Below are 21,630 nucleotides of genomic sequence, written 5' to 3'. Positions count from 1 at the left end.
TAGTTGGAATTCTCAGAGCTATATCGAGAAGAAGGGTTTTATTACTGATTTCACTAAAATTTTTCTGGTATGATTTTTAAAAAAAAATACCAACAGTAGTGCTTTTTATAATTTGTTCTAAATTATTGACGATAGACAAAGTCAACCAGTGTCACCTTTCAATGCACGAAAATGACAAAGGAACTAAAGAGCTGACTTTTGTCAGTATTTTTTACTTAGGTTTGTGAATGTTAGATACTACATGTTATTTGAAGTGAAGGGAGCAGATGGTAGTATGGTTTATTTATACCTAACAGAGATCACTGTCATTGCTGTCATAACTTTATCTGATGTTAGTCCATTTTGTTCACCAGTAGTTTATCTACTTAAATACTTACTTTGACAAGGATTGAATTACTGTACCAGTATGTATGGATTCGCACAGATATATGATGTATTAGGTGAAGTATTATGTTCATTCAAATGAGAAAAATTGGTCAGCAGCCCATTTCTCTCAAAGTAAAATGGTTGTAAATATGATGTACTCTGTGAGAATCTAGCTGCATATGTTGTTATTCCAAGAAATTGGTCGATATAAGGCTTAAGTAGATAAAAAAATCAGATAAGAAAATGGGTCAGCAACCTGTTTCTCTCAAAGTACAGTTATGAGTGTAAAATTGATTTATGATATACTCGGTGAGAATCTAAAGGTTGCATATGTTGTTATTCCAAAAAATGGGTCGATATTAGGCTAAGTAGATGGAAAAAAATCAGATAAGAAAATGGATCAGCACCCTGTTTCTCTGAAAGTACAGTTACGATTGTAAAATTGATTTATGATGTACTCTGAGAATCTAAAGATTGCATATGTTGCTATCCCCCCCCCCAAAAAAAAAAAAAAAAAAAAACATTCCTCTTCTGTTACTAGTGTCTTTCTATCACAAAAGTGTCTTTGTTGTCATCCAGCTGAGGAACGTTCGTATTCAGTAAGAAATTATGCAAAGTAGTCTTTCTCAAACATTTACTGTATAAATTTGATTATGATGTACATGTTGAGAATCTAAAGGTTGGATACAGGTCCAGTATAAACAAATGATGGGAAATAAAAACAAATATAGGGTGACACATGAAAGATGAATTTGCCCCATTTCCTATGTCACATGTAGAAATAGGTTGTTTTTGAAAGCATGTTTTAGGAGAGCTACTTGAAATTATCAGATATCTGTAGAGTTTCCTACTGCCAATACATTGAAAAAAAGTGTCGGTAGACCAACAGCTAGGCAAGTGTGGTGTACTAGGGTTATTTACACAAGTGCTTGCATTGTTCTCCGCAGTTGTACTTTGATAGATGCTGTGGTCATGTCTGTATGTAGATGTGTTACATATATATTTCATTTTGTTATCGTAGATGCTGTGGTCGGGTCTGTATATGAGATATGAATTAAATCAGTCTGCCAATGACGATGCATGGAAGGAGATTGTACAGATAAAACAACATGATAAAGAACTGAAACTGAAGGCTGTCAAACTTAGAAAGTGAGTATAAATCAATCATGAATACTAACAATTGTACATTACTTGATGTGTGTGTGTGTTTAGCCAGAGAAAAATGTGAGTGACTTAAGGAGCCTTATTACAACAAGAAAAATGTGAGTGACCTAAGGAGCCTTATTACAACAAGAAAAATGTGAGTGACCTAAGGAGCCTTATTACAAGTCACAAAACTCATGTGTTGTGAGTATTGCCTAGCCTGTAAGATCTAGGCACTGTTTGCTTCTGCTCATGCACTCAACTGAGTAGTAAGTAGTGAGTGGTTATATAAGCAGACCAATGGCTGGACCTTTCAGAATAGAGTAGTGTCCAGCTGAACTTTGGAAAACAATAGTGATTTTGGAAGTTTGATTTTAAGCACCAAAGAACCAATGAATTGAACATTGTGTATAACAGAGTATTAATCCACTATTTGCTGTTCACATGTGTACAACTTGTCTTGCTTGTGGTAGGCTGGCTATTGGTTACATGCTATTTGACTCAAAACCTTGTGTATTGGTCTGCTATCAGGACATTACCACTGTAATGTGTACCACTGAAAAATGGCTTTATATGTTGATGACAATATATAACGCATGAAATCCCTACTAAAGTATGGTATGGAAAGCACCCTCTATGACCTGAATTGTACCTGTTGTGTTGAGGTGTTCCAAATGAGATTATTTTTAATTATTAATTTGAACTATTTTGGATTGACCTACAGACAGTTGTCAGAACTACAGAAAGAGGCTGTAGAAAAGAATATAATTGTCCAGTGAATGGTAAAACTATCCACTCAACAACACAGAAGTCCAGACACCAGAGAGACACATACAAGTTACATTTTGTACTTCAATGTATTCATCTAATGATCTATACCTTCAATGTATTCACCTTTACCAGTGAATACTCAGAATTTCATTATTACCATGTGCATCAACTCTCTTGAGGTTTACTCCTGGCTTAAATTCAGACTCTTATTGAAACATCTCATAGTTACAGCGTAATGCAGATTAGTGTTCACTTGCTGTTTGATACTGCACATTTTACATTTTAAGATAGAATGATCACTATTTTTTCCTTCATTTACCCTGAATGAAATAAACCATTTAAATATACTGCAGCTAGATGCAGACGCACATACATCAATGTTTTGATGTCTACATGGTGGCACGTTACGTTTAGACAAAATGTAGCAAGAAACAATATTTTCATTCAATCCTGTGATCTTAAAGTGTAGCATGTGCAGTTTCTTATTGGTTTTTGTATAGTTGTATCAAACAGACCAAGTGAACACTAACCTGCAACACACTGTATGTCTCTCTGATCTTGTTCACTATACTCGTTATTCAGAAATAGTGAAAATTACATTGTGGCGTGCTCACACGGCACATAGACTTTTACACTGTATTTAGTATTGATTTTGACAGGTGGAGTGTAGTGAAATGTACATGTATATGTAAATATGAAACTGTATGTCTGCTTGTGCATGGTGAGTCAAAGAATCATAGAGATTGGCAGTAGACAGAAAATATCAGAGGTTAAATACGATATATAGCTCAGCATGTACATGTAACAATGTATATGTAAGAACAATGTTTACTAATGTTTTAGAAAATCAAGAACAGAAAACTAGATGAAGAAATTTGATATACCAGTTTCTTGTTTAACTGTCCAATCATGTAATTCTGATGGGGGTCTTTTCACAACATGCTGTGAAAACTCAGGTAGATAATACCGATTTACTACCTTAACAAACAAAAAACCCACTATTTAAAAAAGTGGTTTATTTACCTAAATATTTAATATGGTATGAGAAAGAGTTTTAGACAACAGAAGATGCTAAAGTAGAGTCGGGGAAATTTAACTATGTTTGTAAAATTCATGAGGTAGATGAACAGTCAAGTAATTGTATGTTAGGATGCAGTGTGCCCTCTAAGCCAATTTGACGCATAGCAATCTCTAGTGGCTGACCTAAATTTAGTGGTCCCCCCCCCCCCCCCCTCCACTCTCTCACTGTGTACCGGTAGTGACTCACAAGAAAACACTTTTTTTTTATCATTTTGATCCAAAACAAAACGAAATCCTTTCATAAGAGGACACACTGGTAGGAGGAACTGTTGGAATTCTGCCTAAATCTTCATTAAATGGAAAATATCTTCTGCAAACCACCAAACCCTTTTTAAAGTTGTCAAAAAAGAAACCAGACATTGTGTATTAAAAGTGCAATATTGTGTAAGTTATTTATTTGAGTCTTTCACTCAGCCTATACATTTGTAAGTTGCTGGAAATTTTCTTTGGTAATCTTTCATACTGTAATATTTTTTGAATTTCATGTTATGTTGGAAATTTGACTCTTACAGTACTGTAACTCTAATGTTATATTTTGTATTATGAGTTCAAAAGGATCACAAGTACCAAGATGATAATCTCTCATTAAAGTCTGATACCCAATATACAGGGGTGTAGTCTAGTTCCTGACGACCGTATTCCGATTTTACACACTGTTATCTTCACACATTATGTCTAGTCAATGTTGTTACTCTCACTCAGAATTCTGTGCTCCCCCTACAGCGTTCATATAAACATGATGATGTTGTTGCATCCCTATGTGATTTTAGTATAAGAAGACTGGAGGTGTTCGGCTGGACATTTGCATATCATATCAGTCCAGCTGTACAAATGAACATTAATGAGCGATGACGACAGCCTGTAAATTTGTGATGGATTACTACTGTCGTGCGCCGTTTGCACTTTGCCCAGCATGAGGTTGAGCAACATTTATCGCCTTGAGTAACAACATTGACTAGACATAATATGTGAAGATAATGTAGTGTAAAATCGGAATACGGTTGTCAGGAAATAGACTAACTGGATTGATAGAGTTACAGAAACCAAGTCATTAAACCCTGATACCATACATATAGGGTGTAATTACATAGAGTTACAGAAACCAAGTTGTTGAAGTCTGATACCCTATATTTAGAGTGTCATTACATAGAGTTACAGAAACCAAGACATTAAAAGTTTAATCTAAACATAAGAGTTATTATAGAAAGTGAAAGTGAAGTATATTACCCCATTATCAAGTGTTATTTGTGCCAAGATGAGAACAATTCACTAGTGTCAGGAGTGAAGACAGTATTCCAGTAGCACCAACTGATGGTGAAGTATTGTAACATTCACTCGTACTCCTGCAACCAGAAGCATTGCTCAGCTCAAAGTAGTTCAGAACTCTGAACGTTGACTTTTTACCTTGTATGTTTTGGTTTCATCATTCTGCCTTCTTCAAATTTTATGGTAAACAATGCAATGACAAAGTCTTGTCAAATGCATGAAGGTCATATTATGCACTGATACAAAGTATTTATTGTCAATATTGGTTAGGCAAGTACTGTAATCACTACATTCATTCCCAGTTTTTACAAGACTTTAGTTTTACACATTTTTGTAAGGTCACATATTTAACAAATTACTTCAACTATTTTAGAAGAAAGATTTCGAGAAGTACAGAAATTATGCATGTCCATTCATCAAAATCATGGCCGCAGTGGTATTTGGGGCTTCGCTGACATAGAGGGCGCTGTTCACATTTGTTGACGTAGAGGGCGCTATTTCTGATATGAGCCCATTTCATTCCACACGTAAATTTAATAATGCAAGTCATTGGCAAGAATGATTTCATATAATCCCTAGTTTTTACAGTCATCAAAATATATTTTTGTTATTTTGAAGCTGTTGATTCCATTTTAAATAATAACTTGACCATTGTTGCAATACCTCTTTGTCGATGCTCTACATGTAATAAAACTACAGTTGAATGATTTATTAGTTTGTCTTTGTACACTAATGCTATCATTCTTGCTAGCCAGAGCACAGCAAAATCATGGTAATAGTAATTTGGACTTAACTGATGTTGACATTGAGGGCGCTATTTGGCCTTAGCTGATAATGTTGACGATGAGGGCACTGTTTCGTCCAGGCATTCTGATATCAGCTATTGACCAGTCCACTTCATTCTAACCATGGGCTTGATAATGTGATGCACAGTGTCAATGCCAAGTATGATTTTACGTGATTACTGAGTTTTTAGTCATCAATGTATATTTTTGTTAGTTTGAAGATGTTGATTTCCTTTTTTTAATAGAAATGTTGGTCATTTTGTAGCAATACATACCTCTATCATGTTGTGCTGTAATATATAAAGCCTTGCATTTGTAAATGTTGTACATGTGAAATAAAATTTGCCTTAAAATCATCCCAGTTGAGTGATTTATTAAATGTGTGGTCACATGTTCATGGGGGGAATGCCACTCCTGGAAATCAATGCACTTTCATAACCTTTGGGTTCTGGAGAGTCAGTTCATGATTTTGCATAATAACCTACATTTACATGCGATTTCTGAGAAATGTCAATTAAATTAAATTTGTGCTTCCTTAGGGGAGCTTTCAGGGTTGTGGGCCAAATTGCCCCATGGGAGTCAGTAGAAATGTATATGCAAAAGTAAACCATGAAGTGTTTATTACCTTCACCATTATGAATATTCATGGTCATCTAATTCAAATGCATTTCTACAAACTCCATTAAGTAATGTGTTTCAACTTGACGTTTCCTTGAAATTGCACATAATGTAGGTGATGTAAAATCACGAAATGACTCCAGAACCCATTTTACAAAGAAATGCCATTCCTGGCAAGACACTCCCTTTTACTGAGACAGCACATGGAGATGCTCGTTCACCAGATAGTGTACATGTAAGTACACATAGTGTATAGTTAAGAGGCAAAGCCAAGTTCCCCTTAACTTTTTACACATTCAAGTGAGAATACGTAACAAAAAAACAAATTCCAGGATTCTGTTAATGTCGATGCATGTGATCCATAGCATTAATATTGTCAGTCTTTTGGCATGGTTAAGAACAGTTGACAGCATACATGTAGTCAGAATTTCCTTAATATTTCTAGATACGCATGATAAATTAAGTCACGAGTCATCAGATTGTTTATGAGTTAGTGTAACATGTACATTTGTATGTTAATAGCAGGTTTGAGTTCAGTCAATTGCAAGTGGTGGTTAAGTAATCACTGCTTCAGGAAGTACAATACTGCAAGCACCTTTTAAATATGCAGCAAAAACTAAGCTCAAATATGTATCAACTCTTGTGCTTTTTGTCCCTTTAAGGAGGTTAGCATCACATATTGCAATCCATAAGGTACCTGAAGTTACGACAGACAACACAGAATACAAAATATAGTATTTTCATACACTTTTACTTCAAATGACAAATGAAAAGTATTTCAGATGAAAAAAACAACGAATAATTACACTTCGGGGAGTGTCACAGTAGACCACTTTCTCTTTAAAACAACAACATATTATGGTGGTATGGAAGAAGGCACAGTTGCACAACATGTATTGGGGTACAATGAAGATACATACAACCGAAGTATTTGTAACTGACAATGGTATTTTTTTTTCAAAACTGACTGAATCCTGCATGAATCCCCCTTGTCATCAAACCCTATCAGCATGTTGGTACAAATCTATCATTTGTTTACAAAAGAGTAATTGGTCTGTAAATCATTCATAACTGTTTACATATTGACATCAAGGCAATGTACACAATGTATACTGTGTACCATCAAAGACGACTTGGTAGCACGGTAATTCAGCCAATCAGAGAGGTTGAATCATGTCATGTTTAGGTTTGGTATATTTTTCAGAATGCAAAACCCCCCCAACCCACCCCCATGGCATGAACATTTAGTCTAGGGCTTTTCAGGTATTCTATTATATCCATTTACAGTACACCACAATTTCTTTTCATAGATTTTTTGGAATTTCTAACATCCATGGGTCTTTTCTTCTCGCGATCTTCTAATTCTGAGTTACAAGCTTTTGATTCAAATGTGTTCAACTGTGCTTTTAATTAAACCACTTCATCTAGCTAAAACAGAAGTACAGCCTATTTGAAGTCACTGTTCACCAGCACTGTATGATACAACCATAGTAGAAACCAATAAAAATACCGCCAATGGCGTTGTAGCACAACTGTACAGTTTCTAAAAATGTTTATCCATATGGTAACAATAAGTGGCCATTTGTTGAATGGCTACCCAGTTGCCTATCCAACCATGTTGCTATCTTTACGATACATGCTATCATTTGGCTGTTGCTATGGGCGTGGTCATGTTGTTAGATATATTTGCATACATTTCGTGATTATTTGGCTGTTGCTATGGGCGTGGTCTTGTTGCTAGGCATATTTACATATATCTTTTGAATGTTTATTAAATTGTCTATTAATCCTGGTTGTTATCTTTGCAATATATGTGATCATTTGGCTGTTGCTATGGGCGTGGTCTTGTTGCTAGGCAAATTTACATACATATTTTGAATGTTTATTCAATTGTCTATTAATCCCTGTTGTTATCTTTGTGAAATACACGACCATTTCGCTGTTGCTATGGGCGTGGTCATGGTTGCTAGGGTATTTACATACATTTTTTGAATGTTTACTCATTTGCCTACCAGATGATGTTGTCATTTGACCAAAATATACTGCCATTTGGTCGTTGCTAAGGGCGTGGTCATGGTTGCTCGGGCCAATTTTGTCAAAATGTTTTGATGAAAATCTGCAGAATAACACTTTCAGAAACATCTCACCAAGTTTCAGACTCAGTGACCAAATAGTTTTTGAGATATAAGTTTTTGACCAAAAATGAACATTTTTACACCTAATTTGCATATCACTCATGGACTCACTGTATGCTTAATATCTCTTCATCCATACATCCCTAGATACATTCTCATTAAATTTCAGCCCCATCTGCTCAGTACTTTTGGAATTATAGATTTTTAACCAAAAAGACACATTTTTAGCCCTAATTTGCATATCACTGATGGAATCATCATGTCATGAACAAATCTTACTTTACACCCCCTTCAGAATGTTCCCACCAAATTTCGCACCAATCTGCCCAGTAGTTTCTGAGTTTAAGTTTTTTGACCAAAAATCACATTTTTTTACCCAAATCACAGACCTGTGATGCGATCATTTTGATTTGAACAATTTCCCAACTAGACACCCAAGGTAATGGACCCACCAAATATCATGGCAATCGGTTCAGCAGTTTTTGACTTTAAGTTGTTTACACACACACACACATCCACACACACACACACACACACACACACAGACAGACAGACGCCGGGCGATCCCTATAGCACTACTGAACAAGTTCAGTTGTGCTAAAAAAACTGTATATTCTACTCTAAGATAGCAAGATAACGTACAAGTACTGCAACTAGATGCATATATGCAAGCACCAATGCTTATTTCCATTGTTTTTGTTCATTTTTACCACTACAGCAAAGTTACAGAGAAAGTGAAAGTATATTTTTTGTACCTGTGTTCCATCTATTAAGTCTCCAACCTTAGTAGTAAAATAATTATGAGAATAAAAATATTTTTGTTTTCATTAAAAAAAAAACCTTGAATATGAAGTACTATGTGTTATAAAGTTCTATTCCAAAGACTAAAATACAGATGTGGACATCCAAGTGTGTGAATCCCCTTGTGTAACTAGTCAGACTAAATTGATTGTATAAGGTAGATTTCAGTCAGTAAATGACAAGTGCTATTCTTATCATAAACATACTAATGCTGTTCAGTCTGCATCTAACTGGGTCACAGTGGTTACACTGTAATAAAATCTGTGTCAACTACCTTTTTTCAAAATTTGGCAGTTGAAGACTTTTCCCATCAGATATATATATCATTGAATACTTTATTCGTGATCCCATGACCATTGTGTAAAGTTTTTTGAATGAAATTTATCTATTCAATCAATTTAGTCGAACTAGTTAACGAAGGAGATCCATCCACTTGCCCTTCCACAGCTGTAACTAGAAAATGGGATCTAGCCTTGAAAAGAATTAAAAAAATTCTCTCTTTCTGTGCGTCTACATGATACAGTAGTTATCAACACCAAAGACACAGACAGAATTGTAAACATGGTGGTACATGTATATCAATTTTCGCACAGCTTCAACATCTCAAATCTAAAAGTTATGGCAGCACTTTGTTGGTACACTATTAGTGAGGTAAAAACTGGTCCACAAACATGTTATCTCATCAACCAATCCAGGAATATGTTATCCCATTCCAAGAACAAGTTACTGTCAGCAATCCAGGAAATCGTATAAGTTATCCAGCACACACGTTTTCAGTATTTTTAATACAAAGTTAACGTTCCAAGTGCTGCTTACAGATTGTCAAGTTTTTCTCTATGACAATGTATCCTCATCAACCAACAACAGACTTCTAGTGACATACACGTACATGTAGCACAAAATATGATCTGGTACAATGTATGTACGAGTGGTCCTTATGTCTGCCACAGTCTGCACCAACAGATTTCAATACAAAACACAGAATATGGTTTGGTACAATGTGGTCCATACATGTATATCTGCCAAAGTGCACACAACAGATTTCAGTACACAGCATGTAGAATATAGTTTGGTATAATGTATGTACAGGGTCTACTACACTTTCTGTGCATAGCACAGAATCATGGTCCATACATATATCTGCCAAAGGATAGATAATTTTTTGCAGCATTGGTTGGCTTTCCATGGCTATATACACATCCACTTCTTATTAAGTTGTACTTGATGGTTTGTTGTCTTCCTCCTGTAAGTTATAACAGTGTGTAGGTCAGACATACAATTTCACAAATGGCATATCTACATCTGTCTCTCTTTCTACCTCTGTTACTGGGAGCTTGATGGAGAACATGTTTCCACTTGTTTGATGGTTTGCATGATATCTCAAACAATTATTGTTGAATTTACATGAAACTTTGTCAAAAGAGTGTGTATGTGACAAAGTCTGTTTGAATTGAATTTGGTTAAGATCTGACACTTGAGATGGATTTGAGCCCAGGTATTACCGAAGCTATGAAATGTACATGCATAATAGCATTTTGTTCAAACCTTTGAGGGCACCTTTCTTTGGTTTTTGAATAGTATTTATTGGCCCATTCAGAGAATTGATTAGGATTGGCAGAGATACATATATGCAGTCTACTTAGTATCCTCTAGTTACTAAATGTAAATCAGAAGTAGCTTGATATAAGGACACCTGCAGAGATGGAATTCATTTATACTGGCAAACAAACTCTGAGTGGTGCAAATGGGGAGGTAGGGGGTTAAAATGTGGTGTCTGCCATGGTATCAGATTTTACCTGGCTTTCTCCTTTAAGTTCCTTATCATATAAATCATGTGTCCATTGTGAACTCTCTCTTTCTCCACTTCCTCTCCAATAATCACGCCCTCCTCTTCCTCGTGGAGAGGAAAATCCTCCCCGTCCCCGACCTCTGAATCCTCCTCTTCCACGACTCCAGCCACGACCACGACCCCTCCGTGACCAATAATCAACACTGTTGTCTCCTACCCTGTTATCATGCTGTAGGAAACAAATAGGTATGATAAAAATAAATATTCTCAGCATACAATTATTACACATGCTAGGGTATGCAATGTTGGCAAAGATGATGTATTCACAAGACAGGCACACACATATTGTACATGAATGTTCATGTACATGTAGACCCCATCTTGAAATGTGTGTGCGTTCATGCAATGCACACACACACACACACACACACACACACACACACACACACATACATTGTAGGAAGATAAATCGCTGCTAGGACTGTAAGCAAAAACAGAGAATGGAAGCAAGAAGTTGCCTGTGGTTTAGTATGCCAAGTTCAAATGCTGATACATTGTATAGCCTTTTTTACGCAACAATGACTATGAGCTGCATATACATGTTGAAACATCTGTTTTGACTAATACTAATAGTACAGGAGCTATTTTAACAACTTATCACTTTCAATATTTGTTTAATAGTTGTGATACATGTATGTATGTAATCAACTTTTGAATAATCTTATCAGTTAGACACTCTACAACTTTGGCCTATTTAGACACACACAATTTATCATGTAATACATTTTGTATGTTGAACAACTCAAAGAGTACAACTCGCATTGATACGCCATATTCCAGTTTCCATAAAAACAAAAGATTGTGGAGTTCAGCCACTAGGAGTGCTGTTCAGTAGCAGCTAATGGCGCAGAAGTGAGAGCAATGATAGTTGAGTATTATAGCCCCTTTGAAAACAATCACCATCTCGCAGGATATCACGGCTAAAAGTTGGTTGCATTTCCAACAAGTCAAAATATGCAGTGAACATTCTTTCAAATCATTAGGCACTCACAAAGTTGTTTTGTTGACTGCTTTTGCATTTGGACCATCCCTTTTCTTCATATGGGGCACCCCTCTTGTGACACTTTTGAACATGACATCAATTGTGTGTGTGTGGTGGTGGTGCGGGGTGGGGGGTGGTGGGGGGGTAACTGAAATGTGGTGCATCAATATATCAGATTTATAAATAGACTACCTCATAATAGCTTCCTCCTTTTGGAATAGCAGATGGATTCCGAATCCATTCTGGTTCTGGGAGAGGACGAGAATCGGGATCCTTGAAATCTGGTAGTTCACCTGCTAACCGTTTTCTGCCATCATCCCTGCCATCTTTATCTCTGGTAGTAGATGTTGGCAAATGACTATCAAGATCACGTCCATCTCTTTTTCTCAGTTCACGTCGACCAGTCTCAGGTCTACTATCTCTGCTATCACGCCTGTCTCTTCTATCCGGTCTGTCACTCGGTCGGTCTCGTCCTTTTTCGTTTCTGTCTGACTTATTATTTGTGCGAAGCCTGACAATATTATGTCTAAGATCTTGAGGATTATGCAGTCTTTTGCGGTTAGATTCTTGACGAGAGTCACTTCTCCTTTCATCCAAACTCCGTCGACGTTTTTCAATCTCACCCCTCAAATCTCCTCGACTTCTTGATTCTCGACTCAGTTTCTCGGGAGATTTCTTTCTGTGATGGCTTTCCATTCTCGGTGGGGTTTGTTTGCGACTACTTCTCTTGTAAGTCCGTACATACCCAGCATCTCCACTTCCTTCTTCTCTATGAACTTCTATGACATTTCTCTTGTAATCACTCCTTTGCACATCATGTGGCAGTCCTGCAAATCTGTCAGTTAGGCTTTGCTTCGGTTGCTCTTGATATTGTACATGTTCCCGTGATTTTGGTCCTTGGATTTCAATATTACCATCTCTATTGAAAGATTCTGGATAACTTTTCCGAGCGAGGTACCTCTCATCAAACGATGGCGATACTTCGGGTCGTACCACTGCTACAACACGTCTCTCTACTGGTTCATTTTCATCTTCTCCATCGACGATGAATTGTCTGTTTTTAACAATCTCGTCCCTGTCAAAAATGCGCTTTACACCTTCATCCTTTTTCCTGACTATAACAACGTCTGCAGGATCAACGATATGTCTGACAGGCGATCTATCTCCTCCACCACTTCTTTTGTGTATATCAACATGAAGCTGTGCAAGATCAATCTTTATCCCAGAGTCTGCTTTACTTCCTTCGACAGGTTCTTTATAATAATCATCTTTATGTTTTAATTCTCTATCATGACTGGTTCCCCTAGTATGTCTTCTTTCTGGACTTACAGAGTGTCTCTCTTTTGTTCTTTTGTCTGTGTTCCTTCTTTTCTTTGGTGAAGGACTTGAAGTTCTTGATCTTCTTCGTTTATCTGTCTTCGTAGGACTTGCTGATTTTCTTCTTCTATCTCTCTGTATGGGACTGTAGGATCTACCCCTATCTTTCCTGTCTTTTTTAGAGTCCTTTAATTTCTGTTCTTTATCTTGATGACTCTCTTTCATTCGTCTATCCTCCTTGGCATACCTGCCTCTTGTTGAGTCATGTCTCTCCTTACTCTTTATCTGTCCACTATCAGACGTCCTTCTTTCATCTCTCTCTTTCTCAGAGTCTCTTCTCTCTCTGCTTCTTTTTCTTCTTTCTGAATCTCTCCTTCTGGGACTATCATCTCTGCCCTTGTCAGAACCTCTTCTTTCATAACTTTCATCTCGTCTCCTTTCAGGATCCCTTCTTTTCTCAGAGCCTCTACTTTCATCTCTTCCTTTCCCAGAAAGTCTCCTTTCATGACTTGCACCTCTTTTGTTTTCAGAAACTCTTCTTTCACGGCTTCGACCCCTTTCCTTATCAGGACTACTCTCAGGACTTCTGCCCCTCTTTTCACCTTGTGTTTTTCTCTCATAGCTGTCATCTCTTTGCCTGCCGGAACCCTTCTTCTCATCAACCCTGTCTCTGTCCATACTATAAGACTCCTCCCTTTGCTTTGTGGAATGTCTCTCCAAACTTTCATCTCTACTGGGAGAACGCTGATGTTCCTGGCTTTCATATTTCCCCCTTTCAAAAGCCTTCTTTTTAGGACTTTCATCTGTTCTACTTCTTCTATCTTCTTTATCTCTATCCCTATCATCAAATCTTTCATTATTACCATATCTGTCTCTTCCAGGACTTCTCTTTGGACTAAAATCTCTCCCCCTGTTGCTTGGACTTGTATCAAAGCTCCTATTTCGCATTTTAGCTGGACTTTCTTTGTCATGTCTTCTCTCCCTGTCAAAATGGTGTGATTCTTGGTTTTCACCCCTGTCTCTTCTTACAGGTTCATTTTCTCTGCTCTGCTTACTTTCAGGGATTAAATCTCTATCAGGTGTCTTGTGGTATTTCTGTCCATATCTATCCACATCTTCACCATGATTTCTGTCTCTGTCATACTGACTTCTTTCTGGAGACCTCTCTTGTAACCTGACTGTTTCAATTCCTCTTGGACTCTTCCTGTCTGTATATTGTGACCGTTCAAAGTTTACCCTGTCAGCTGACTTATCTCGGCTCGGAGATCTTGAACGAGCTCGCATCTGTGGTGATGGAGACCGTCTCTGTGGTTTATCCCTATAAAGTGCAAGACAAAAGCATTGCCATTAATGTAGTGATACATGTATACTAGACGCATTTAGATGTCATGGAAAAGAAAGCAAACAAAAAATAAAGACAGACAGCAGGATTTCTAACCTAGCCATGTTTTACTAACTACAATAAGTATGTAGTAGGGAGGCCGGGAGATTGAATGTACAAAGCGTTTGTACATGTACCTTTGTACAACTCAAGAATCATTCCTGATTTGCTGCTACGGTAGTACAATTGCAGTCTGGTGTTGGACACCTGACTGATACAGGCAATAACAGTTCAAGTTTCTAACACATACATGTACTAGTGAGGTGTTAGTGATTGCCATGAGCTAGAAGAGAATGAACCTACAGCTAACACACTTAAGAGTGATTCTTGAGTTGTACATGATGTACATGTCATCGTGTTAGTGCAGTAAGGTCATACATGTGTCTGCCTATTCAATTGAATAGCAGATACAACCTTATTGCACTCATGCGACGATGTAGTACATGAGCATGTATGGCAAGCAATATAAAATTTAAAATTTTTCTTTTTGTACACGTTAACCTCTTGTGAAGAGGGAATGCCTTTCTGGAAAATAAAGAAAAGATACATTGTATTTTTGTAAACTTTGGTCCTAGAAATTTCATAATTTTACAATACTTATATTATGCAGGATTGCTCAAGGAAAACTACAAATTTATATAGCTTACAATGTACAGTGTAGTTGCTTCTTCAAAAGGTAAAAGTTACTTTGAGGCATGAAAATATAGCTACATGTACATGTACGTGTAATTTAAGTAGCACAAGAAGAGTTTTAAAACTTTTACTCCAGTGAAAACACTGACATAAAACCTCTATTCTAATATCACATTTACATGTACATGTATGTCAATGCATGCCTTCTATGACATTGCAATTGTCTTCTGACAGGCTACAACAGTTGACTGAGCAGTAGGGATTTCCTCAATATTTTATCATACATGTACATGTACGTATAATGAATTATATCATACAGATTCATAGGATCATTTATAAGTTATATCTTAACTCCTGGTTTGAGTTCAGGTAATTGTAAATGATTCCTATGTACAGTTCATTAAATATTGACTACTGCGAGTACATTTTTGAATATGCAGCAAAAATTACAATAGAAAATGAATATGCTCAGCTTGTGCATCTTTTAACATTCAAACATTTAGGAATACAAAAAAATGTACACAGTACCTGTAATCTGGAATCGTGGCTCTGGTAATGTACAAGTCATCCACATATTTTTCCATTGATGGTGCTGTTCTGTCTTTAGGAGGTATAACTCTTATAGGTTGTGGAGATTCAGATTGTTTGCGTCTTCCTACGGAGTAAGGACTAGGAGACCTTGAGCTAGACCTGTAAGAAGTTGAAATATATTTGGATTCTGGGCTTCTTGCCCTGTCTGTTTGCTTTGGTGTTGATCTCCTTGGCGGTGGGGATGCAGATACTCTTGAGGGATGAACTTGAGACCTTGCTTCACTGTCATGTCTACTTCTTCCTCTCGATTCGGATCCTAGTTTTCTAGACAATGGTGACATTCTAATAGGTGACCTTGATTTTGACCTTGGGGAATGTGTTTTCTCACCTCTCCTCGGGCTTCTAGACCATGGCTGGTGTTCAGTTTCAGATTTTAATCTCCTCCTTGGTGAGTGAGATCTTGATCTTCTCGGTGGTGATTTAGTTCTTATCGGAGACAATGACTTTGATCTCCGTTTTGGTGATCTAGACCTCCTAGGTGACCTTGACCTCCTCCTTGGAGACCTGGATCGCCTTCTGGGTGACCTCGATCTTCTTCTAGGTGATGAAGATTTCTTTCTGGGTGACCTTCTCTTGGGAGACTTTGACCTCTTTCTGGGAGACCTTGACCTCCTCCTTGGAGATCTTGACCTTCTTCTGGGTGACCGTGATCTCCTCCTAGGAGACCATGACCTTTTCCTGGGTGACCGTGATCTCCTCCTTGGTGATTTTGACCTCCTTGGTGTTCTTGATCTTCTCCTTATTGGTGATCTTGACGTTGACCGCCGTCTGGGAGATCTTGATCTTCTTCGTGGCGGAGTACGTCTCCTTGGTGACCTTGATCTTCTTCGCGGTGAATATGACCTTCTTCTTGGTGACTTTGATCTAAATCTCCTTCTGGGTGAATATGCTTTTCTTCTCGGCGATGATCTTGATCTATTATAAGACCGGGACCTTGATCTCCTTCTTGGTGTTCGTGACCGTGATCTTCTCCTTGGAGAACGAGACCTTGATCGCCTTTTTCTACCTCTAACTGGAGATCGGGATCGAGATCGAGATCTGCTGTATTTGGCTTTTCTTTTTGATCTGTAAGGTGAGCTGGATGTTGAACTTGATGATGTTGATGATGAAGACGATGATGATGATGATGTTGACGACCTGTGGAATGTAAATCAAAGAGATCATTGTATTGTCATCCTCATGTACATTGATACTTTCCTTAGTTCTAACTTGTACAACTCAAGGAAAACATTTAGTTACAAATGGGCATTGCCATTAGTGATTACAACTACAAGTCAACCACAAATACTATAAGAGTTACAAAGCCTCATTTTAAAACTATTTTCTGGCTGAAAGGAGACAACTATTGGCAAATGATATAAACTAACACTGTGCAGGCACAAGTTAATCCTCTTTCTCCCAACAAGTAATTACTTGTTTACTAACAATACCTCTGGACAGAGAGGGGATTAATACATGTATATATGGGAGCCATGATGGGTGAATTGTTAGTGTGACTGGCTTGGAATCTACAGTACAGGTTGCAGGTTTGGGCCCTGTCGCTGCCTGCTGTTTGTTTCTGAGTAGCTAAATTCCTTGGGCAAGATTTGAACCATGACTGTGCCTCAATCAACCCAGCTGTATAATTGGGGACCTGGTAGGATGTAGGTTGCAATGTTATAGCTGCAATAATTGTAGCATTTGATGTGATTCTGAGGGCTTTTTCATCTGTTTTTGTTTCTTTTTTCAGTTCCGATGTTTAAACCGAATCAAATGCTACAATTCCTCTAACGCAAATGCAAATAGACGGAACCGTTTCAGATCTGAATCGCAAAGTTGGGCGGACTTTTCTGCTAAATTACACCTTGCCTGGCAAAATATCGCACATTTCCTCACTCCAACATCAGTTATGGAGCCTTCAAGACCCAAGAAGTGTTCAGAGGTACCCCAATTCTGTCAAAAACGGCAAATGTAGCTACGCATGCAGCATTTTGAAACGGGCAGTATGCCGACACCTCACTCATGTTTTTAACATGGCCTCGTCTATTTGCATTTGATTAGAGGAATTGAAGCGTTTGATTCGGGTTAAACGTCGGGACAAAAAAAAGCACAAAAACAGATGAAAAAGCCCTCAAAATCACATCAAACGCTACAATTATTGCAGCTAGCAAGCTAGCTTTAATCATATGCACTTAGTTATGGAGGCTGCAGTGCATTACATGCTCCCCAGAATGTCAGAATCGAGTCCCACACTTACTCTGTCTACAAGCAAGACTAATGCTTGGGATCATAAGCCTGACCATGGATATGGAAGTACATTTTGTATAACCCTGTGTACAACTACAATGGTGTATCCTGTGTAGTGTTTTTGCACTCTTTTCCACAGCAACATGTAGTTCAGTTCACTCAAACACAATTTGTCTACAGCTGTTAATTCCTTACATGTGCAAATGTACCACCAAGGGTCACTTGATTTGGTGTGTGTGTACATCCTGGTCCATAATATCTACATGTATGTGTACATATTGCAAGCTACACTACTCACCTTCTGCCTCGGTATTTTCTACTCTCTCGTGGCATTTTGCAAATTCCCTCGAGTTTTTCGTCAAAAGAAAACACAGAAATATTCTTGAAAAATATGCCTATGAACTACACGAAATTATGTTTAGTTTGAGTAGATAATTGTTTTGAATAACATATCATTATGGGGAAACACCGACAAATGACACGACGATACGCACGGCATTCAGTCAAAGGACGCCATGTTCAGAGACGAGGGCATCCCAATAACCACATGGCTATTCTAACCAATCAAAATGATCGAGACTTATGGCGCCTCATTTTCTTTCATTCACCACTGATATATAATTGTCTGACGGCATCACCAACCATGTATCAAAATTATCGATTTGATAGAAAATAAAAACAAGAATTTTAGCAATACCTAACTATATAAGAGCGATTATTATTATTTCGAATGGTTTAGCAAACTTATGTTAATTAATACCTTTTATAACGACTCATCTGAGTGGTCAGAAACAAGGAAGGCCTCGTAATGACCTTTGACATAACCGAGAATATGCTAAGTGTGTTGGAAGCGAATGGTGTTGTTTTGGTGGTGGAGTGATCAGCTGGAGAAAAGAAAACCCCGGGCCGAGGAAACCGATACAGGATTTGAAAAGTTTCAGTGTTACTTGTCTGGGAAGTTCAACTTGAAAGGAGTGAGCTATTTATTCATTGTAAGTCACTACAGTAAATATTACTACCAACGATCAGGTTTTTTTCCTTTTGTTTTGGTGTGCGTTCAGTTTCACACAGTCGCTTGTGGGCTAAGGGATGGTCGTAATACAAAAAAGTGGCGTTATTAGGTATTTACGAATACTCAGTGCAAACACTGGTGAGGTATTTTTTGAGTATTCTTAAATACCTAACGACGAGATTATTTTCTGTTATGATTATTTCAAAATACAACATTAACCCACAAACGACTGTGTGTGCTTTGTCCCATTACAGAAAAAATGTGTTCACGGACCGGGGGACATAACCATTTCCGTTGCGAATTTGCGATACACAATGGTCAAGTGAAGTGCACGTTGTTGCCATTTGAACCAGGAGTTTGGCAGACATCCAATGTATTTATCCTTGGTTCAGACATCACCTTAGATTTTCGCCATGTTATGTGGGGAGGGGGTTTTAGTCGACCAGTGATGCTATCCCGGAAGAATTCAAACTTCCAATGGTTGCATGGACCATGGTGGTCATACTTATCCATAACAGTAACACAATAGGCCTCTTTAAAAAAAAAAAATCATTCACATTTCGTATAGTCAGCCCACTCACATAATCAAAAATCATTTTATTTTCCACAGTTCTTTATTCAAGTATTTATTTATACTTGTACTTGAAACTACTACTTCATTAACATTAACAGTAGTAATAGAAACTTTGCTGTTTCATACCTTTTGACCTGCATGGCTGAGACAAAGGTAATTTGGATTATAAGATGAGAATTTTTATTGTGTGGTTTTGTGGTAAACATGTATCAACCAGTTTATGTTGGATTATAACAATGTAAAAGACAAAAAAAAAATAATTTGAATTTTTTTTTTAGACCTCCCAGATTCACATCAGACTGTACATGTACATGATGGGTATTACTGTAATATTACAGTTATTTTCTTTGTTTTGGGATATTAAACATGTTGTGACTTGATTAGGTAAAAGTTTTTTTTAAATTTGATACATGTACGTAATCATACATCACACTATATGTTTCATGATAATACATATACATTGTATATATACAGAACTGAGGTATAGACAAGAAAACACCACTCCAGGAAGTCAAGCCTTATTTTCATATACATAATGTATTTATTGTTTCTGTAGAGAGTAATTTCATGCATGATTTCACATCACACAAAGTTCACAAAATTAACAAAAAACACCAAATTTCATAACTCTATTTCAAATTAATTGCTCTAGCATTGGTCCACTTGTGCTTGTTGGGGTATAAGATAAACTGTACATGTAAACCTTGAAATTTTTGCCAAGGACTTATTTTTGCTAATTTTACTGGACAACAAAAACGCTGTACATGTAAGTAGTAACTAAAATGCCTCCTTTGGCTTATACATAAAGACAGTGTACATGGACCAGTCTGATACATGTAATAAGTAAAAAATTATCATTGACTGAGTGAGAGCTGGCTGAAAATGGCAAAAACGTAAAAAATTCTAGTGGGCAAAAATATCTATTCAGATTCAAAACATAGCCTCTAGACTAATATGTACATATACTACAAGCTTGTAAATTGAATTACTCTCATGTCTCACCTACTGTACATGTACATGTACATGTAGTTTGATATTATGGGAGCATAAAACGTAGACCATAGATCATTAGATGTGAATCATATATGAATACAGAATATGTACATGTACTAGTATACAATGTACAAGTCTCAAAATAAAGGTTGTCTTGACTACCAATGATTGTCCATAGGACTCCATATACTTGTAGCTGTTAGCCCACTCTGTACTTCTAACAAAGGATGTACATGTACAGTGGTGTGGACGAAGGAAGGTTTACAGATATAAAAGTATTTTGATAACACATATTTACAATGAATGGGTTGGACGTCATCTGTTTTCAGTTGAGGAATACATGTATTGGATTAATAATCAGCAATTTTGGAAAGCGGTGGTCCTGTCACTCCACTGAACTGATGAAAGAAAACAAGTTAATTTCAAGCCCTAATGTACCCACTCATATACAAAATGTAGATGTACATGTAGATGTATAGTGTCATTTCACAGGTATATGATTGGTTACATAATACCGTAGTACATTCCATACACTGCTTTAGTGTATAATGTCTTTGAATAATGAAAAAAAAAATGTACAAACTGTTAGACATAAAATTGTGAAGAAATTATCTGATTTCACATGAACTTATTCAGATCTGACCATAGACCCTCCTGGTGGAGGGTCTTTATGATCTGACTGACTTTATATTTGAACAGATTTTCATTCATTGTGTTTTCCACAATAGTAGATGTAGACATGCTTGTTTGATGAATGAATGAATGAATATACAAATGTAAATTAAGTCAAGCTAATCTTTAGTCCAGCTTGCATGGATTAGTGTAAACACCCTGTACATAATGACAAAATGATGGGCCGCTTGTGTCACATGTGCAAAGAATTAGACACCGATTTGAACAGTGATCAGATAAATAATCATGCATGGATGGTTGACCTGTTGATTTCATGTCTAAAACTCTGCCTTTGTTAATGATGATCGCACAGTGTCGCACATGTACGTGTAACCACACAGTGTACTATATGTACAAAGTACTGATAGGCATGATGATCACCAACTTCCCACTGACCTGTGTGCAGTAAGGGTCAAGATTAATACATGTAGCTCA

The 21,630-nt window shown here is 37.1% G+C and overlaps 2 protein-coding genes across 2 annotated transcripts in view; one reads left to right on the top strand and one right to left on the bottom strand.

Annotated features, from left to right (window-relative positions):
- The window catches only part of LOC144444480 (myotubularin-related protein 9-like), a 37,096-nt gene extending 31,400 nt beyond the window's left edge, over window positions 1-5,696 (top strand). Inside the window, exons 14-15 of the mRNA XM_078133908.1 lie at window positions 1,388-1,515; window positions 2,234-5,696. Coding sequence (XP_077990034.1) covers window positions 1,388-1,515; window positions 2,234-2,288 — 183 coding nt within the window. The 3' untranslated portion in view covers window positions 2,289-5,696. The remainder of the gene's footprint in view (window positions 1-1,387; window positions 1,516-2,233) is intronic.
- A 3,833-nt stretch (window positions 5,697-9,529) lies between these two features.
- On the bottom strand, window positions 9,530-18,277 carry LOC144444276 (uncharacterized). Its single transcript, XM_078133689.1, has 5 exons — window positions 18,243-18,277; window positions 15,656-16,855; window positions 11,989-14,431; window positions 10,762-10,983; window positions 9,530-10,208 (listed from the first exon to the last, which is right to left on the bottom strand). Exons 1-5 carry the CDS (start codon window positions 18,275-18,277, stop codon window positions 10,176-10,178), a joined length of 3,933 nt encoding a protein of 1,310 aa, XP_077989815.1. The 3' UTR covers window positions 9,530-10,175.
- Between the last annotated feature and the right edge of the window lie 3,353 nt (window positions 18,278-21,630).

Source organism: Glandiceps talaboti, chromosome 13, assembly GCF_964340395.1.
Source record: "Glandiceps talaboti chromosome 13, keGlaTala1.1, whole genome shotgun sequence".
In the NCBI taxonomy this organism is placed as follows: domain Eukaryota; kingdom Metazoa; phylum Hemichordata; class Enteropneusta; family Spengelidae; genus Glandiceps; species Glandiceps talaboti.
The sequence above is the reverse complement of the archived record's forward strand: the minus strand, read 5'-3'. Positions and strand labels throughout refer to the sequence as shown.